The sequence below is a fragment of the Monodelphis domestica genome, chromosome 5, assembly GCF_027887165.1.
Source record: "Monodelphis domestica isolate mMonDom1 chromosome 5, mMonDom1.pri, whole genome shotgun sequence".
Classification (NCBI taxonomy): domain Eukaryota; kingdom Metazoa; phylum Chordata; class Mammalia; order Didelphimorphia; family Didelphidae; genus Monodelphis; species Monodelphis domestica.
In genome coordinates this window covers 266,729,785-266,749,419 of record NC_077231.1, presented here as the reverse complement: position 1 = coordinate 266,749,419, position 19,635 = coordinate 266,729,785, and the positions used below count along the sequence as shown (strand labels likewise).

Here is a 19,635-nt window from a genome sequence, read left to right as displayed (position 1 = left end):
TAAATTATCCAATTAAATTTACTTTGCCATCATTTTCTTTCTTAAAAATGAGATGATAATAATAATAATGAACCAAATTCATATCCTCAGTGATGGTATTGAGGAAATAGAGGTCTGATCCATTATGTTTAATCTTTTCTTCATTTTTCTACTTGATTTTCCCTCCGATATCAAATATTAATTGCTGAAATACCAAGAAGCCTTGTAATTTCCCCTGTGACCAATGATATTGTGCTAATATTATAAATTGAGGTGTAATGAGGTTATGACAGCAAGCTCACACACAGAACTAAAGGCCCTTGGATCTTACCCCAGAATTCACACCGTTCTTTTCTACCTCATCTATAACATTGGAATTTTGCTCTAAATTTAAGGAAATATTATATAACACACACACTCATATAGAAAATTCTGCTTTTGAATACAGATATACAAATAATTTAGTAATAATCAAAAGACTGCCCTTTTAATCAAATTGAAAGGGATCTATTGCTTGTCAGTCACTGAGCTGACTTAGAAAACAAAGAAATGGAAAACAGTTCCTGACTTTAAGGAATCTAATGGGTGAGACAACAAGTAATCTGAGAGGGAAATTATAAGACTTCTTTTAGAAAATCTAATTTAAGTCAAGTTTTGTCAGAGACTAAGAAATTCATGGTGCAAAGGTGAGAAGGGAAAAGAGCCTAGGTATTGGGGACAAAATTTAAAAAGTCATAGAATCAGGAGATGACATTCTATATACTAAGAATGGCAAGCAGACCATTGTCACTAAATCATCAATAACATGGAGGAGAGTAAGACATAAGAAGACTAAAAGTAGAGAGATAAAGGCTTTAAATAAATAGCAGAAGGTTTTGTATTTGATACTGGAGGTAAATAGAGAACCACCTAAGTCTAGTGAGAGTATAGTGATCAGAAGAACTATGCCTTAAGGAGAATCACTTTGGCATCTTAATAAAGGCTGAATTAGAATGGGAAGGGACTGAAGTAAGAAGATAACAAGGCAATTATTTTTCCTGTGTGACTAAAAGAATGTGTCTCTCATTTCTATGGTATCAGGTAATTTAGAAAGAGGGGACTGGAGTGAGGGTAAAAGGTGACTTTTTTTGTACAGGTCAAAACCAAAATGCCTACAGATATCTGGTTTGAGATATCCAAAATGCAGTTGGTGATGTAGACCAGAGCTCAATAGAGATTCTAGAGATTAAATATAGATTTGAGTATCATTCATATAAAATGGTAATTAAACACACTGGAGTCGATAAGTATAACTTTCATAGAAAGAAGAGATGAGAGTCCACCAGGATCCTTACACAATATCTATAGTTATAACTTCAATTTGTGGACCCTCAGTTCCCTTTATAAAATGAAGGGATGTTATCTATATAGCCTTTAAATTACTTTCTAGCTCTAAAATGTCTATGACCCAATAACATAGGTGACTTAGAATAAGGAGTTGTTGTACTTAGTCCAAATTATAAATGAGGAAAAAATGGTAAAAGTACCTAGAGAGTCATATATCTGCTTTCCAAAATATAGCATTTTAGAGCAGAATCTAAAGCCTCTCAGCTTTTTTAGCCAAGTTGGGGTCTGTTTAAGATAGAAGGAAATAGCATTTCTATATCTGATATAGTATTTCCTGAAGTAATAAACATCCTGAGAATTTGCTTTTACTTATTATATTGCCTATATTTAATTAAATTATACAATTATATATATATGTATGTATAATATTTAAATTCTGTTCCACTCAAAACATTATTGTTAGGCCCATACTATCAGTAATATACTGGCTATCCCAACAAGCATCAAGAATAAAATAATCCTTGCCCTCGGAGAACTTATATTTTACTAGAATAGACCTAGCTACATTAATAAAAATAAAAGGGATGGTATTAATCTATTTATTTTGGTTCCTAAAATGTAAATATTGATTCCTTTGATTCACTAGTTCTCTGTCATTCAACTGTACTCTCCTCATAATTTTGAGTATAGTAACTCCTCTACTTCACTCCTCCAAATTTGCACCAAACTGGTAGATCATGCTTCCACAAAGTAGCTGCTTCAAGTTCTGAAGGTAACCCTGAGAGGTTGTTTTCCTGCATATATTGCTTCTGGCCCCTCAATGCCACAATCACCATTAACAATCAGCATATATCTTTATTTTTTTGCCTTTAGAAAAAGGATCCACTAAAAAGTATAGAACTGAGAACAACCAGTATAAAGTCCCTCTATTCCTCCATCACTCCACATGTTTACTCTGTCTCAGTACTCAAAGTCTCTAGGGACAATGGGCTCTAACTTTAAGCATGATGGTAATAAAGAACATATGCTGAGAACACTTATGGTAAAGGAATAGACCCTAGAGACTAAACTCCTAGCCATAGAAATGCTTAAATTTTTCCTTTAGTAGAATGTTCAAGAAGTTTGCTCTGAGAGACAAAGGCAGTTATCAAGTCCCTCTGCTGTTCATCTGGTTTAATTGGGGCTGAGTCAAGCTACACTGCCTGTTTTGAGGCCAGGGACCTTCTCCTTCAACCTGGCCTTTTTCACTACCATATCTTTGGTGATTATTTTGTTCTTGAGTTATACTATTGGGCTCTGGGGAGACTTTGAACAGAGCCTCTGAATTTCTTAAAACATCCAAATACTTTGATCTCAGAATAAACATCCTTAAGATGAAAAAAGGATAAACACAAAAAAACAGAGGCAAACTTTTTCTCCTAGACAATACACCTACATAGGAGACAGGTTTAGCACCCAGTTGTGCTCAGCCCCCTTTTGGGACTACCATAATGTAGTCCTGCCTCACAGTCTTAGAACAAAGAGTAAAGTTGTTGGACATCTTTATTCTGTACCCTAAACTATGACTTATTCCAACTCTACTGTTAATCAGAAGGAAACAGCCCATCATCACTGAATATTAACCACTTAGTTATGTATTTGTTTCCCACTTTCCCACCACTGTGAAAAATGCGTCAGAAACTAGACAGTGAATAAATATGCCTGTTTTAAGGACTAGTTCATTACAGGAAGTAATACCCTCAATGCCAGTGGTGAAGTATTGACATTTAAAAAAATCCAAATAATTAAATAGTTTCAGTTTTCATGAACCAAAATCAATTACATAACCAGACTTGATTAATGGCCAGCATAGATGAAGAGCCACATCAAGCAGTGTATGAAATATTGAAGTGAATACTTTTTTGCTGACTAAGGAAATAGCAATTTCTTTATAGCTGTTAAATGGATTCTATTTACATCAAAAGATAACATGTGTAGACATGCAGGTGATTTCATCAGTCTCAAAAATGTACATTACTAATATTTATTATTTATAGTATTCTGAATACATTAAAAAGGTACAAAGGCTGCATTTCTGATTTCAGATAAGTTATTATGAATAATAGATAAGTTTCAGCTTCTTTTAATTTTTAATCTTTTTTAAAAATAGTACATATCAGTTGTATTTTCTCCTGATATTAAGCCTTCACACATTTGATCTCATTTGCCTATATATTTTACTAATTTGGGAAGAAAAACATGTTCTCCAAGATAATAATATGTTTAAGCAATATGAATTAGTATTGTAATTAATTTTTTATGTCTCTGGTTTTTGGTAGTCTTTTTTTAAGACAGGAAGGATTTTTTTTTTTACTACAAAGAGAAGAGGATCACAGTCAAATTGTGTTTTGAAATTATGTTCTATTCTTGACAGTATTGAACTAGGGAAATATGTACATATGACCCTTTTATATCAAGAAGCTAAAATTCAAATGAACTAAAAGAAAATATAAATACACAGGAACATACATGAAAAATACTCAAATAAGATCATGTAGTTATGTTGAAAGAGGTTAGCTAGCAGTACTTTGCATTCATCATAGACCATTTAAATTTTTTTTCAATTCCATTTAGAAACAATGTCAGTAAATGGTTTGAAATAGGTTATACCAATGCTTTCATGAATCACATATTTCCATATTGCTCATGCCAAGACAGAAGATATGCTAATGCTAGGATTCTCTATGTACACTATTACATCATCCACAAAGACTGATAACTTTGTTTCCCCATTTCCTATTTTAATTTCTTTTTCTGTTCTTATTACTACAGCTATCATTTCTAGTATAATATTAAATAGTAGTAGGGATAAAAGGCATCCCTTGCCTAATCATATTAGAAAGGGCTCAATTCATCACCATTTCAGTTAATGTTTGCTGATAATTTTACATAAATGCCATTTATCACTTTATGGAAAGTTTCACTTATTTCAATGTTTTCTAGTGTGTGTTTTTTTTTAAATAAGGAATAGGTATTGTATTTTGTCAAAAACATTTTTTGTCATTTCTTGGGAAAATTGTATGGTTTGTGTTGATTTATTATATGATCAATTATACTATACATTTTCCTAATATTGAAAAATCCCTGTATTTCTGATAGAAAACCCACCTGTATTCATCGTGTGTGACTCTTGTGAAACAATACTGAAGTATCCTTGTTAATATTTTATTTAAAATTTTTGCACCAATATTCCTTAGGGAAATTGGTCTATAATTTGCTTTCTCTGCTTTAGCTCTTCCTGATTTAGGTATCAGTAATATATTTATGACATGAAAGCAATTTGGAAGGATTCCTTCTTCCCAATTTTTTCCAAATAGTTTATATAATATTAGAGGTTTTTTTCCATTTGGTCCTGGGGTTTTTTCTATATGGAATTCTTTAATTGTTCATTCAATATCTTTTTCTGTGATGGTGTTATTTAAGCATTATATTTTCTCTTTTGTTAATCTTAATATTTTATATTTTTCAATATTTATCTATTTCACTTAAATTGTCATTTTAATGGCACATAATTGTATACAATAACTATCAATAATTGCTTTAATTTCTTCTTCATTGTGATTTTATCTTTTTTTAATTTTTGATCCTGGTAATATGGCTTTCTACTTTCCTTTTTTAATTGTTAACTAATGGTTTATCTATTTTATTTATTTTTTCATAAAGTCAAATCCTTATCTTATTTTTAGATAAATGGATTTCTTGCTTTTAATTTTATTAACCTCTCCTTTGGTTTTTAGTATTTCTAATTCAGTCTTTAACTGATATTTAAAATTTATTCTAGTTCTTTATTTTAATTGCATGCTCAATTCATTGCTTTTTTCTAGTTTATTGATATTTTCATTTATAGATATAAATTTCCCTTTAAATATAGCTTTGACTGCATCCCATAAAATTTGGTATGTTGTCTCCTCATTGTCATTTTCATTGATGAAATTATTGGCTTTTTAAAAATTTGTTCCTTGACCTATTTATTCTTTGGGATAAGGTGATTTACTTTCCAATTAATTTTTAAGTGGTTCTTCCCTTTTTTTGAATGTAATTTTTATCGTACTATGGTCTGAAAAGGGCACATTTAATATTTTATTATTTAATTTTATTTATTATTTATTATTATTTAATTTTATTTTTAATGTTTTTATTTTTTATTTTTGTTTTGTATTATTTAGTTTATTATTTAATGTTTATGCTTTTCTACATTTAGTTGTGAAGTTTTAATGCCCTATTTAATAGTCAATTTTTGTGAAAGTATCATATACTACAGAGAAAAAAAAGGTATGTTCTTTTCTATTCCCATTCAATTTTCTCCAAATGTCTATCATATCAAATTTTTCTAGTCCTATTTACCTCTTTAACTTTTTTCCTGATTATTGTTTAATTGGATTTATCTACTTCTGATAGAGGAATTTTAAGGTCCCCAACTAGTAATGTTTTACAATATATTTCTTCTTTTAACTCATGTAACTTCTGCATTAAGAATTTGGATTCTATGCAATTTGGTCCATATGTTTAGGATTGATATTGTTTCTTTGTCAATGGTGCATTTTATCTATATGTATGTTCCTCTTTATTTCTTCTGATTATATTAATGCTTATTTTTGCTTTGTCTGAGATAATAATTCCTATTTCTTCTGCTTTTTCCCCTTTTGCAGATGAATACTACATTCTTCTCTAGGTATTTACTTTTACCTTGGGTGTGTTGCCCTGCTTTAAATGGGCTTCTTGTAGACAATATGTGGAGAGATTCTGTTTTTTAATCCACTCTGCACTCCTTTTATATTTTATGTGTTATTTCATTCAATTCACATCCATAACTGTGATTATTAATTGTGTGCCTCCTTCCATACTATTTTCCCTGTTTACTCATCTCTCTTTTTCCTTTTAGACTTTCCCTGTTCACAGATGTTTGGCTTTCATCCATCACTTCCTACAATTCACCCTACTTTTTGTTGAACCCCTCTTCTTCTCTTATTCCCTCTTACCTCCTACTTCCCTGTAAGGTAAGGTAGGTTTAAGTAACTGACTGAATGCATGTGTTATTCCCACTTAGAAATAATTCCAAAGAGAGTACAGTTAATGCATTGTCCATTGCTCCCCATCTTCTCCTCCTTGTATTGACTCTTACGTACCTCTTAATGAGAGATAAGTTACCTACTTCAATTTTTCATTTTTTACTTCTCCTTATAGATTCATCTTTCCCATCACTTAATTATTTTTTGCTATCAGCTCATCCTATTCAGCTTCCTCCCTTCCTTCTTTTTTGCATACTGTTTCCCATTGCTGTAATAGTGATAACGCTATTGAGAATCTAAAGTATTTTGAATACCTTAAGTATCCAAAGTATCTCATATATTACAGATATCACCTTCTTAGGTATGAATGTACTCAATTCAACCCTATTGAAAACCTTAAGTTTTTATATTATCTTTTTTATTCTCTTCTTGAATGTTGAACTTTCTCATAAGATTTTCTTATCAACTCTGACTTTTTGGTCAGGAAAATCTGAAAGTTTTGTTAAATATTTTGTTAAATACCAGTTATTTCCCTGGGACAATTATTCTTTGTTTTCCTGGGTATCTAATTTTTTACTGTAGGTCTAGATCTTTGCCTTTTGGAATATTATGTTTTATGATATTTTAATATAGACACTCATAGGTTCTGTGTTATCCTGACTGTGGCTTCACAGTTTTTGAATAGTTTCCTTCTGGTTGCTTATAGAAGTTTTTCCTTAGGCTTGGATTTCTGGACTGTGACTATAATAGTCCTGTGGTGTTTTATTTTGGAGTCTCTTTTAGGAGGCAATTGGTGGATTAAGCCAGTAGTTTTGCAATGAAATGTCTTGTGTGAGAATCAGAAGGGAAGCCAGTGATACTGGATTACATAGGGTAGTATAATTAGTAAGAAGACTGAAGCAAGTTGGAAGTCACACTGAGAAAATTCAAAAGAGTGTGAAAGGATAAGAATGATATTCACTGACTGTAGACTTCGGGATGCTGAGAGCAGGATGAAAATGTACAACTGGATAGAAGTGATAACTGTTACTGTGGAATTCAAGGGTAAAATTAATTAAGGCAGGGGGATATCAAGTTCAAATAAAATATTTACATATAAGAGACTGTTTTCTAGATTCAGGGAGTTCTACGCATGTTTGTACACCTTGTTCATAATGGGGGATTAATAGAAAGGATGAAAATATTGTAGCAAACACAAAGGATTAAAAGGGAAAATGCCAGTGCAAGTGGATAAAATAGAAGTCATAAAATCAAGCATGTTAGAGTGGTTAGATTTGCCATGAGGAAAAGAAATCTTACTGAGATACCAATAAAAATCTATTTCAGCTTTAAAACTTGGCCATATGATTTTATAAATAAGGGTGAAGGGCACAGAATATATGTATTGAGGTATAGGTTATGAAATTCTGTGAACAAGAAAAAAGTTGGAAAGTGAATTGGCAGTTAATGTTTCCCATCCCATTAGCATAATGGTCAGAAGCAAAACCATCTTCAAATAGTAGGGGAACAGCTATGAAGTCATGTGCTTGAAGATAATAGAAGTTATAGAGTAAGTTTCAAATAGCCATATGCATTTCAAAGAAAAATGAATGCTAGATATTACAATGTTAAAGCTGGGTAAGGACTTATAGATCACCTGGTCATAGAATAATGAGTATAGAGTTGAAAGGAATCTCAAAGACCATCTAGTCCTACTCTTTCATTTTAAATATAAGGGAATTGAGGCAAAGAAAGGTCAAGTGACTTTTTCATAGTCATGCACCTTGGTTGTAAACAGAACAGGGATTCTTATCTAGATTCCTCTGATCCATATCCATTGCTCTTTCCATAATTCCATAGTGCAGGATATGAATAATGCTTTCCAAACATGCAGGTGGGAATGTAGCTATACATACATACATACATACATATATTATATATATGTATATATATATATATATATATATATATATATATATATATATATATATATATAAAGTCACAATGCATTTTTAGTGGTTGGAAACCTAAATGTTTGATGTGTAGGCAGAACATCTGAATGATTGAATTTTTCACTTTTCATCTAAATGTTTAGGCCTAATGTAAATGCACTCTAAATCATATAACTTTAACAGAGACAGGCATATAAAAAGACTTAGAAACCCATAAACAGGTATATAAATCAGTGAGATATTTACATCCTGCACAGGGAATAAATGTAATTCATTTGCACGCTATCCAAAAGGTTTCCAAGTTTTCAAGATAAGGTGAAATCCCATTTGAAAGGTGAAATGCACATCTTGTAAAAATGCTGCTGGAGTGGATTCAAATACCTTTGTTCATTTACCATCAAAACATCAGATTGTTTAATTTATGTTTTATAACACCAGCTGAGTAATAGGTTTCTACATAGATCACATGCATTCCATTTCTTAGTGATTAACTTATCTCCTTGTGTTAATATTAATACTTTGTGACCTAACCAGAGTTGGTATTCAGCAACTATCTGCATAAACTCAAAATTAGAATGTAGTAACTTGGCCTGTATCCCAGACTTTGTCATTCTGGGGAAGCATGTTTCCCTCTACAACCTTCTAACTCTCCTCATTGACTGATTATTACTTCACCTTGCCCAAAGGAATCAATCACTAGTGTCCCATGCCTGCCCATTCTTCTTTAGATACCTGTCATTATGAAGAAATTGACTTTTTTTTCCCTTTTTGACACCATGGGTCCTCTAGTCTTAAAATCCATGATTCAGTACTTAGTACAATTCTGGGCACATAGTAATTGCTTTAAAAATAGGTTTTCACTTTCTCCCTCTCTCTCTCTCTCTCTCTCTCTCTCTCTCTCTCTCTCTCTCTCTCTCTCTCTCTCTCTCTCTCTCTCTCTCTCTCTCTCTCTCTCTCCTCTCTAATCTGTCTACCTACAAGTAGAAATCTCCATTACCTTCATGCCACCCATAGCTGGGACCCCACCCCCTGTATTTTCCTATTTAGGTTTCTTAATCTGCCTAGAGGATGTAGAAGAACAACCTCCAAAAGTTATATCTTTCTTAAAAATGTAGAAAAACAAGGGTGATCTCTATTGATTAATATTGGTAAATTGACTGAATATAATAGATACATGCAATACATGTCTAAAACATGCATATTTGCATGCATGTTTGTTTATAAATAAACTTCATAGTCATGTGCTACTGCATCACATTCATTTCTGGAAATATTCCCCACCGGGGACATCCAGGTAGTTCAGTGGATTGAAAGCCAAGTCTACAGATAGGAGGTCCTAGGTTCAAATCTGGATTCAGACACTTCCCAGCTGTGTGACCCTGGGAAAGTCACTTAACCCCCATTGCCTAGCCCTTACCACTCTTCTGCCTTGGAACCAATACATAATATTGATTCCATGACTGAAGGTAAGAGTTTAAAAAATACTCTCCATCTCCACCAAATTGAAACCTATTTTTTAACAAAGACAATCAATCAAAAATTTCTTCCGTAGAGTTCATATCTGCCACATATACAACAGTGTTCTATTGCTCGTAGGTCAGTACACCAGCATCCCAGGAAGTTGTAATTTTGAAAATGCTCCCCACAACTGGACCTCAGCCTGTCACCTTACTCAAGATACTCAAGACAATTTATATTGGAATGTTGGCAACAGGATTACTACAGAAAGAGAAAGTCTTGATTCTGATCACACTCCAGGTAAGGAACCTTTGAAATTGTCTTTGCATAGCTGGCCCACCATGTTAGAGCATAATTACAGTGGCATGTGTGGTTGCAATTCAAGATGCTCATTTTCCCCATCCTTCCTTTCTAGGGAATATATTATGTCTAAATTTTCTTCCTCATGTTTTGAACAGGGAATAAGTTGACTGACTTCCTGACTTCACTTTTACAGATGAGAAGACTCAGACCTAAACCTCTGTTCTCTTCTTCCTTGCCACCACTATAAAGACTATTATTTTATAGCAAATTGCCACATTAAATATTTATTCTTTTATGTTAGAAAGTTTAAACAAAGTCTAAATTGTTTTTTTGCTATCAAAATCTTTATAACATACAGAAATCATGTAAGGATAAATATATTAATAACTCATGGAGTACCTCTAGATTTTTGTGCAAAAACTAATATCTGGGCCTAGACTTTGAGGCAGTTCACTTCATACTTATTATCCGGATTCTGATTGAGTTATATATTCTGCCAAAAAGTAGCACAAAAAATACTACTAGGATAATACTTTAAATGTTTTACTTAGCATTTTGAACACTATTGATTTAGTCTTCTGCCTTAAGGTATCCTCTTCCAACATTGGAGCTATGTTTATAGGGAGATAAACCACTGATCTAGAGGTAGAAGGTTGGGTTCTACCTATTTATTTTACAGGTGAGAAAAATGAAGTTCAGAGAAGTTTTTAATATTCTGATCATAGAATTGAAGATTTAGATCCTTAAGAGCCCAGAAAAATAAAGGAAAACTGAGAGGGATTGAAGAAGGCCCTGTAAAAGAGCACTGAATTTGAAGTCTGAGGAAATAGTTTCATATCCCATCTCCTTAATTTTCTGTCTTTGTGATCATGAGCAAATCATTTAGTCTCTGGGCCTTGTGTTTCTCTCATTTCTAAAATGAAGGAGTTGGACTAGAAAGCTTTTCATATATTTCTCAGCCCCACATATATATATATATATGTATGCATGTATGTATGTATGTATATGTATATATATATATATATATATATATGTGTGTGTGTGTATGTGTGTGTGTAGTCCTTTGATGTCTTTTTTCTGCTTGGTCCTTGATTTCATTGTATTAGGAAGTTTCCCTTTATGAAATCTCACTGCCACCTACAAAATCTGATAGAGGTACTTATGGCCATTGATATGTTAGGTGACTTTTCCAGGGGTACAGAGACAAGAAATATCATAGGCTAGATTTGAACATCTTGCCTCTTAGGAGTGCTCTCTCTCTCCATTATGGCACGCTACCTCTCTTGATCAATTGAATTCTGTATATTTTACCTATACATACTTCTATGTCCTTATCTACATATGTATCTCTGTGTCTCCCTCATTCCCTCCCTTTCCTCTCTTTCTCTTCCATATACAAATGTAGATTCATCTTTTCCTTTGATAGTTCAAACATGATATGTAATCTTCTAACACCTTATGATATTATGGCAGAGGCCTAGGCCCACATAAGCTCTGGCAGATCATGGGTCATTCTGTATGTCTGGCAACAACTTAGCTGTTCATCTAATACACCTATGATGTGAAATTTGACTAGAAGTTTAACCAACATGTAATGTATTTCTATATCCGTGCATAGAGAGCATAGAGAATATGTCTTGTTTCAATTAAGGAAATGCAAAAAGAATTGATGAAATCTCTGATCCCTGTTGTATTCAAGTCTTTATTTTAAATTAAAAATTAAACCTATGTGAACATTGATTGAAGTGATATTGAATAAAAGCCTCAAGTATGGGTTCAGTTTTGTTTATAATTTTGTATTCCTAGTATTTGGCTCAGTGCCTGACACACAGATGATAATTAATGGATGTTTATTGAATTGAAATATAAAAAAGATTGATAAATAGGTATGAGATAATTTTCATTCTTTTTAAAGGAATATTTTATTAATGCTTTTTCATCACATTCATTGCCCTCTACTCTACCCTTGATCTGATAGAACTCTTCTGTATAACAAAGAGACATATAATTTTAGGTAAAGTCTTTTATTATCTCCTTAAATTATCTTCTATTTATTTTTCTCATACATTTATGTTTTTATCTTGTCTCTTATACCTATATTATAATCTCTTTAATGACAAGGGCTATCACAAAATTTGAGAATTGGAAGAGCCTTTAGAAGTATCTGTTTTGCTTTTTGTCTATATAAGAGGAACCCCCTGTGTTGTGATGTATTTTTTCACTTTTGTTCTTATATTTCCACTTTATATCACACTGCCTAGTAATTAGTAGGTACATGCAGAATGATCATAGGTCCATAGTTTTAGAGCTAAAGGAGACCTTATAGGCCATAGAGTCTAATCCTCTTATATGGTAGATGAAGAAATGGAATCTGATGGATTAAGTGAATAGTCCATGGTTATATTGTTACTTAGATTGTAAGTATCTCAGTTCTTTTAACTTCAAACTCCACCCTCTACCTACTGTGACAACCAGATGTCGGATTGCTTGTTGATTGATTGATGAATCCAGCTGCTATCATTGGCCATTTCAGAATCCATTTGCCTCATTCTGCGCACATCATCTTTCAGCAGAGAGGAGGAAAGTATGTTTCAGCATCCACCTTCTAAAGTCTTTATAAGTCACAGCATTAATCAAAAGTCTAATGGCTTTCTGTGATATTTTCCATTTCTATGGATGTTGTGACTCTTGATAAGTCCTTAGTACTTTCAGATGAATCCGAGAGATGCTTTTATCACTGGAAATGACATTTAAGATGATGTACCGTTCTTTGTTTTGTCAATATATTTTTAAGACTACTGGCCCTTTCCAACATGTTACTGTAACCTATATACGTTGTCTCTCCCAACTAGCATGTGAGCTTCTTGAAAGCAAGTACTGTCTATATATCTATATATCCCCTTGTTTTCTGCAAAGTGCTTGGCAAATACTAAGTGTTTAATAAATGCTTCTTTTATTCATTTGTTTACTCATCTTTCTTTTTTATTTTACTCATTCTTTCTTGACTTTACTTTTACTTGAGATTTTTATTGCATTAGATGATGTAATTATTCCCGAGGTTTCCCCTGAATTCTTCATATATGCCTCATGGTATGATTATATTTCCATTCTATAATTTTTAGTCATCACCCATATGATGGAACCCACCTTTTATTTAAATTTTGTTCCTTTGAGAAAAGGTCACAATGACATGTTATTGTTTACATAGATATGCTAAAATGACAATTTCTAGATGCAACTAGAGAAAACCTTAAAGGTTTATAAAACAAGAAGTCAAAAAAAATTTTTATACTAAAAAAAAACAATAACTTCTCGATCATTGGGCTGTTGTGAGAATTAAATGATATAATATATGTAAAATACTTTACAAACCTGAAAACAGCATAGAAATGTTTGTCAAAAATTAAATTAAAAACAAAAACAAAACCTAAAGATTAGTACTTAGATCAAGGAATGGAAAAGTCTCATAAAATGGATGAAGTGAACAGATCTATTCTTTTTATTGCTACTTTTGCTATAACAAACAATGCTGCTCTACAGACAAATAAAAACAGTTTGACAGAAAAGCTTATTATCATCTATTTTGATCATTAGTTGAGTCAGAGACAGTGTAATTTTATAGATTGCTCTTTTCAAAGAAGCTCTGATTATATCATTCTTGATACACCACTATGTCTCAATGTACTTGTTTAGGCATCTTGTAGACAATGTGCTGCTAAATAAATTCTAAGGATAGTAATTAATTATGACCCCCCCTGGGAAAAACAAACTTCTTTATAGGAAGCCTGGCAGATTAAATAAACCCAGGATATATCTCTGCACATCTGCAACATTGCTGTTAATTAAAGCTGTATTTATAGACCTCCTTCACTTAGCCAGACAAAGAAGAAAAATTAGACACTGAAGAAGAATACTCTAAATGCCAATCATAGTTTTCTGTGGGCCTTTGCCAAATGATTGCACTGGTTTTGCAGAATGTCTACAAATACACATCTTTCATTTTGACAAATATATGAAACACCTAAGCAATTTCATTTCTGAAAAAGGATGTTTGGGCAGTTTGAGTTTGCAGTGCTATTAATGCTCAACAGTGCTATCTTTTTAAAAAAAATTTCCTTCCTTATTTTATTTATCTTTTTTAAATTTACATTTTTATTATATCCCCCAATCCTGGGTAGAATTCTCAAGTATAAGCATCATATGCTTTATACTTCATATATACCAGACTTTTCTCTCAACTATGACATCTTGCCTTCTAGACATCTATATATGTCATCCATCATGTCACTTGTTTTTAAGATCTATATGGCCTTGCCATCTCATCTGTACCTGAAACCTACTAACCTACTATATCTGTTATCTTCTATATTATTATTGAGTTCTCGGAGCTAAGGGACTGAATCATTTTTCTACTTATATCCCCTATGCATAGCACTCTACCTGGCACATAGTAAGCACCTAAAAAAGTTTTCATTGACTCATTCATTCATTGAGATTTCCAAAACATCCAATACAATGGTAGGCAAATTATATAAAGTCAAATTAAAGAATTGCTTAGGTACCTGCTCTGGGTCAGGCATTGTGTGTATACAATGAATTGATTAGTATAATCGAGTGTTGGTGAACCTATGGCATGCATTCTGTAGGGGGCTGCTCCCTTCCTCCTCTCCCTGTGCACCTGAGGACATTTCTCACATCACCCACCCCTCTGCCCAGCAGCCCAATGGCAATACTTCCTGTTCACATTAAGGGAAAGGGTGGGACATGAAGGTTGTGGTTTGGACCCTTGGTCTCTAAAAAGTTCACCTGGTAGAGTCTATATCCTTAATTGCAAACTTATGGAATACGTGCCAAAAAAGGTAAGCAGAACCCTCTCTATGGGCATGCTTGCAGTCACCCACAAGAGTTCAGTACTAGAAAGCCAAAGGGACTCAGGCAGAGATGTTCCCTTCCTTCTCTCCATGCCCCTGAGTACATTCCTCACTTTACCCACCCTTATACCCAGCAGCCCCCAGGGAATATTTTTTCCTCCCATTTTCTGGGGTAAGGAGGGGGAGGAGTGGGGAATTGGAAGGGGCACTTGGTCTCTAGGGTGGGGCAGGCATGGCACTCATCTTGGCTGTGGAATGGAGGTGTGGACCAGCACTTCATCTCTAGAAAGTTTACCATCACTGGTCTCTACAGAAGGTGAATATGATCATTCCATCACTCAAGAAAACATGAATGTACAATGCATTTGCATAGTGATCTCAGATAAAATACATATTCTGATCTTTATATTATCATTCTACTTTGGCAACTGTAAAAATTAAAGTTATGAGGCTGGTTGTAGTTTAATATCTTTATTAAATCAAAAGTAATAGTAGTAGTAGTAAAGAGAGAAAAAAGTAGGAGCTCTTTCTAATCTTTTGCCTTTCTAATCCATTGCCACTACTATGGGAGCTCCTTTGTACACTCTGCCATAAGTCCAATCTGCTCATCCATAAACATGCTAAAGACCCAGACTTGCTCCTCCAATAAATAAGCTTTTTTCTCCAATGACTAACTCTCACATGTCACATCTCAGGAACCAATCATAGTTTCTTAATTTGCCTGTGCCACCCAGAGGGGCAGTGCCTGTGGAATCACTGTTTCCTGTTTAATTGGTTCATTGGTTCTTTAACTTCATTTTTCTGAAGCTCACCTTACTTGAATTTACTCAGTGGTATTTGACCTCCAGGTCACTAAGAGATGACATAAAAAAGGCAACACTAGAGGAAGAGAAATTCATTTCTGTCAATCCACACTGTGATTCTATTGGAAGACAAATATGTTAAAATCTCCTCAATTGAGATTTCTTGGAGATTAACATGCCAAGGCCCCCCAACGTATCATTCAACACATCCAATTTATACATTTAAAGTTTCTTTGACTAGAGGTGTATTAAAAAAAATTTAAAGTATTTTGGAGGAAAATGTGTTTTAAAAATATTATCTGATTGGTGCTTTGTTCTGAACCCATTACTTTTATACTTGGGGTTACTTTGTCTATGCCTGTAAGTTCAACTGCATTCCATATTTTGAACTTATTTCCATCCTTTAATAGAAGAAATGAACCCTTAGTCAAAAAAACGTGTATCAGCATCTCATCTGAGATCTTGTCTTGTTTCCTTGTTCACAATTTAAACAAAGGTACTATTTTTAAATTGACAATTGATTGTTATGATTCGAATTTATGATTTTTATCGGAATTAAAAAAAAATTCTCCCTTTAAACATTTACTTTGAAACCTCATTTTAGAATAATGATGACTCCAAATTCCCAAAGGTTATTCTCGTGGAATCATAGATAATAGCTCAAGAGCTAAAAAGAACCCTTAGAGAATATCCAGTCCAACAATCTAATTTTGAAGATGGGAAAATGGGCCCACAGAGATTATGTAACTTGGTTGACTTCCATGTGTCATCTCTAGTTATGATAATGTATCATCTATCTCTTCACTAAAGTCATTGATAAAAATGTTGAAGAATACAGTCATGAATATTTTTAGGGCTTCACTAAAGTCATCACTCAGAGATGATATTGACTTCTAAAATAGTTTAATAGTTCTAAATACATAACTGTATCATTATCTACATGACATCCTGTTAAAAAGGAAGTAATTTTTAAAATTATGATGCTGAAAACTAGATCCAGAACTAAAGGGTGATATTATAAACAAATTAGGGGAATATGGAATATTTTATCTGTAAGATTTAAAGGTAAAGGAAGAATATGAGATTAAATTGCATAGGAAACATCACAAGAAGTTGTGAAGAGTGAATCAAAGTCTCTTTGTATCAGTAACTTTTAAGTTAATCAATCAAAAACTTCAGTACCCCTAGTTAGGGCTTTGCCAGTCACTAAGGAAGAGAGTTCATAAGCCACTTGCTAGAGTGGATGACAACTCCAAATGTCACTGTAGCCCTGTTTCCCCACCCTTTCCTGGCAGCTCTAGGAAAATTGAAAAACTGTGATTGGTTCCCATAAAGTGGGGGTGGGGGAAGAGGAAGTAATACCATCTCAAGGATTCAGTAATGGACTCTGTGTCAGTGAGCCAGACTGGAAGTAGACACTCATTCCTTGGATCCTGAGGTGGTGAATGGAGTGATTCCTTCCCTAGTTCTTCATTGAGGAGACCTCATATTAGATATAATTTCCCCCCAAACTTATCCTTTTTTCCTAACTGATTTTATTTATTTTTATGAAAGGCTTTCAATTGTATATAATGAGTTACAGATTTTATTTTTTGTGATCCCATCTTTCTCTTCATTGGTTATTAAATTTCCTCCTAGTCATTATTGTATAATTCATAGCTTCTGATTTTCTTCTTATTTGGGGGTGGGGGGTATATCCATTTTAAACTTTCAATAATACATGGAATAAAGTGCTCTTCTAAATTTACTATCTGCCAAACTATTTTCTAGTTTTTTTAGTTATTCATGGCAAATAGATTGATTGGTCTTGAATTGTGATTTCTATGAATTACTGAGTATCTCTACTGCAATTCATCCTATGATGCTGTTCCTACTCATAATGTTTCCTAGCCTATTGGACAGCCAGAGCTATTTTTCTCTTACCTTCTTCCTCTATGGATTAAACTCTTTTGAACCAGATTTGCAAATCTTTGAACATATAATTATTCCCAGCTCTTGTTAAGTATATTCTAGTCCTGGACCATAATTTCTCCATTTTAAGCTATTGTTAAGAAGTCTGCATTATCGTACTAAGGTACATGTTGTTAATCACCTGTGTAGTTTCTAAAGTCTTTTATCACCTGAAGTCTCTATATTAAGTTGATAGCAATATTGAACACTATTATAAAGTTCTTCACTTTTCCCTTCAAGTCTTCATAACCCTAAACCATGCCTTCTAGATGAATTTCTATAAATAAAAATAGAATATTGAGTTGATGTAAGAAATATTGGATTATGTAAAAAATGAGGTCATGCGTCCAGGACATAGACTTACACTTTCTCCTTATTTTATTTCTAAATAGTCGAAATGATTCTTATACTTAGAATTGGAAGTGTCCATGAGTTTACTCTTTCATTTTGCAGATTAAAAAAATGAAGCTTAAAGGACAAGTAGCCAATATATGGTTTCTAGTAAAAAGTAAATTTCAGAGGCAAGAATCAATTATTGGAGTCTTCATGGATCCAGGTAGAGGGCTCCATAATTTGCTTAATCTTTGATCAATTATTAATATTAACTATTAGAAATCTTAAGGGTTTGTTATGTACTATAACTATAAGATTAATGTGATATTTACTAAGACGTACCTTACTTATAATTGTATGCTAAGAGCCTTATTGTCATCTTTTATTCTTCCTACATTATTTTCAAATAATGTTATATTCTCTGTGTGAGATATAGTTATTTGAAAAGTTCAGAAAAAGAAGCACTAAAGAGAAAAAGAACACTGAGAAATTAAAATTACATCTTAATATCATTCAAAGTAGATGCAAACACTATTATACATGAGCTCACAGCTTATATAAGGCAAAAAAGGCAGATTCCATTCCATGCCAACCAAAATAGAGCAGGAACACCATTAGTTTGTAGTTCTTGAAGATTTTAATATTGAAGTATTAATTCTAGATTAAATATTTAGAAATTTGACAAATAAAACGAATTTTTGGACATAATCATATTTGAGAAGATATAATTTAATACAAAAAGAATCATGTAAATGATATAACACAAATCCAAAAAGAGAACTTGAGAACATCTTTTCAGTTGTTCATTTCATACCAGTCAGGATTCAATAATAGTCATTATTGTTCACTCATTTAGTCATGTTCAGCTCATCATATGTACTGGGACCATATCATCCATGGAGTTTTCTTGGCAAAGATACTCATATGATTTGCAATTTCCTTCTATGTTGGACTAAAGCAAATAGAGATTAAATGACTTGTCTAAGGTCACACAACTAGTAAGTGTCTGAAGCTGGATTTGAACCAAGGTATTCTCTATGTCAGACTCAGTGGTCTATCCATTTAGCCATCTAGTAATATAGGGTTTTTATTTTTTCTAGAACAACTTGAAATTGTTTCTTTTGGGTAATTCATGATATAATGTATCTATTATGAATTGCAAGTATATGAAGAAAAAGGAAATTTTGTATCTATCATGGATCATTATGACATATTAACTATTGATTCAAATGAAAAAGATACTACTTTTAATACCATGGAGTAAAATATAATTTTTGTCAAGATTAGTTACCTGTGTGAGAAACCACCTCAATTAAGTAGTGTGAGGACAGAAATATAATTCCTTAAAAAAATAGCAGTTGTTAAAAGTTCTAAGGAGAGGTATTAGCCTCTCTAGGCCAGGCATTGGGAGTGATATTTTTATATTGGCCCTTTTTCTGGTTATTAAACTGAAGGGGCTGACAGAATATGAACTAAAATGGAATCTTCTCTGGCAGAACAGAATTTCTTTAGGGAATCTAGACACTCTGATTATTTTCCCTTTTTATATTATTTTATCTTGTGAGTGTCTGTAAAAATTTCATACCTTAGACCATGTTGAAAGCTGCTCATGGTCTTAAGCACAAGCTAAATA

At 32.9% G+C, this 19,635-nt stretch overlaps 1 protein-coding gene across 1 annotated transcript in view; it reads left to right on the top strand.

The window, feature by feature from the left end:
* MALRD1 (MAM and LDL receptor class A domain containing 1) overlaps nt 1–19,635 on the top strand; it is a 1,015,998-nt gene that overhangs the window by 692,941 nt on the left and 303,422 nt on the right. Inside the window, exon 32 of the mRNA XM_007504899.2 lies at nt 9,881–10,042. Coding sequence (XP_007504961.2) covers nt 9,881–10,042 — 162 coding nt within the window. The remainder of the gene's footprint in view (nt 1–9,880; nt 10,043–19,635) is intronic.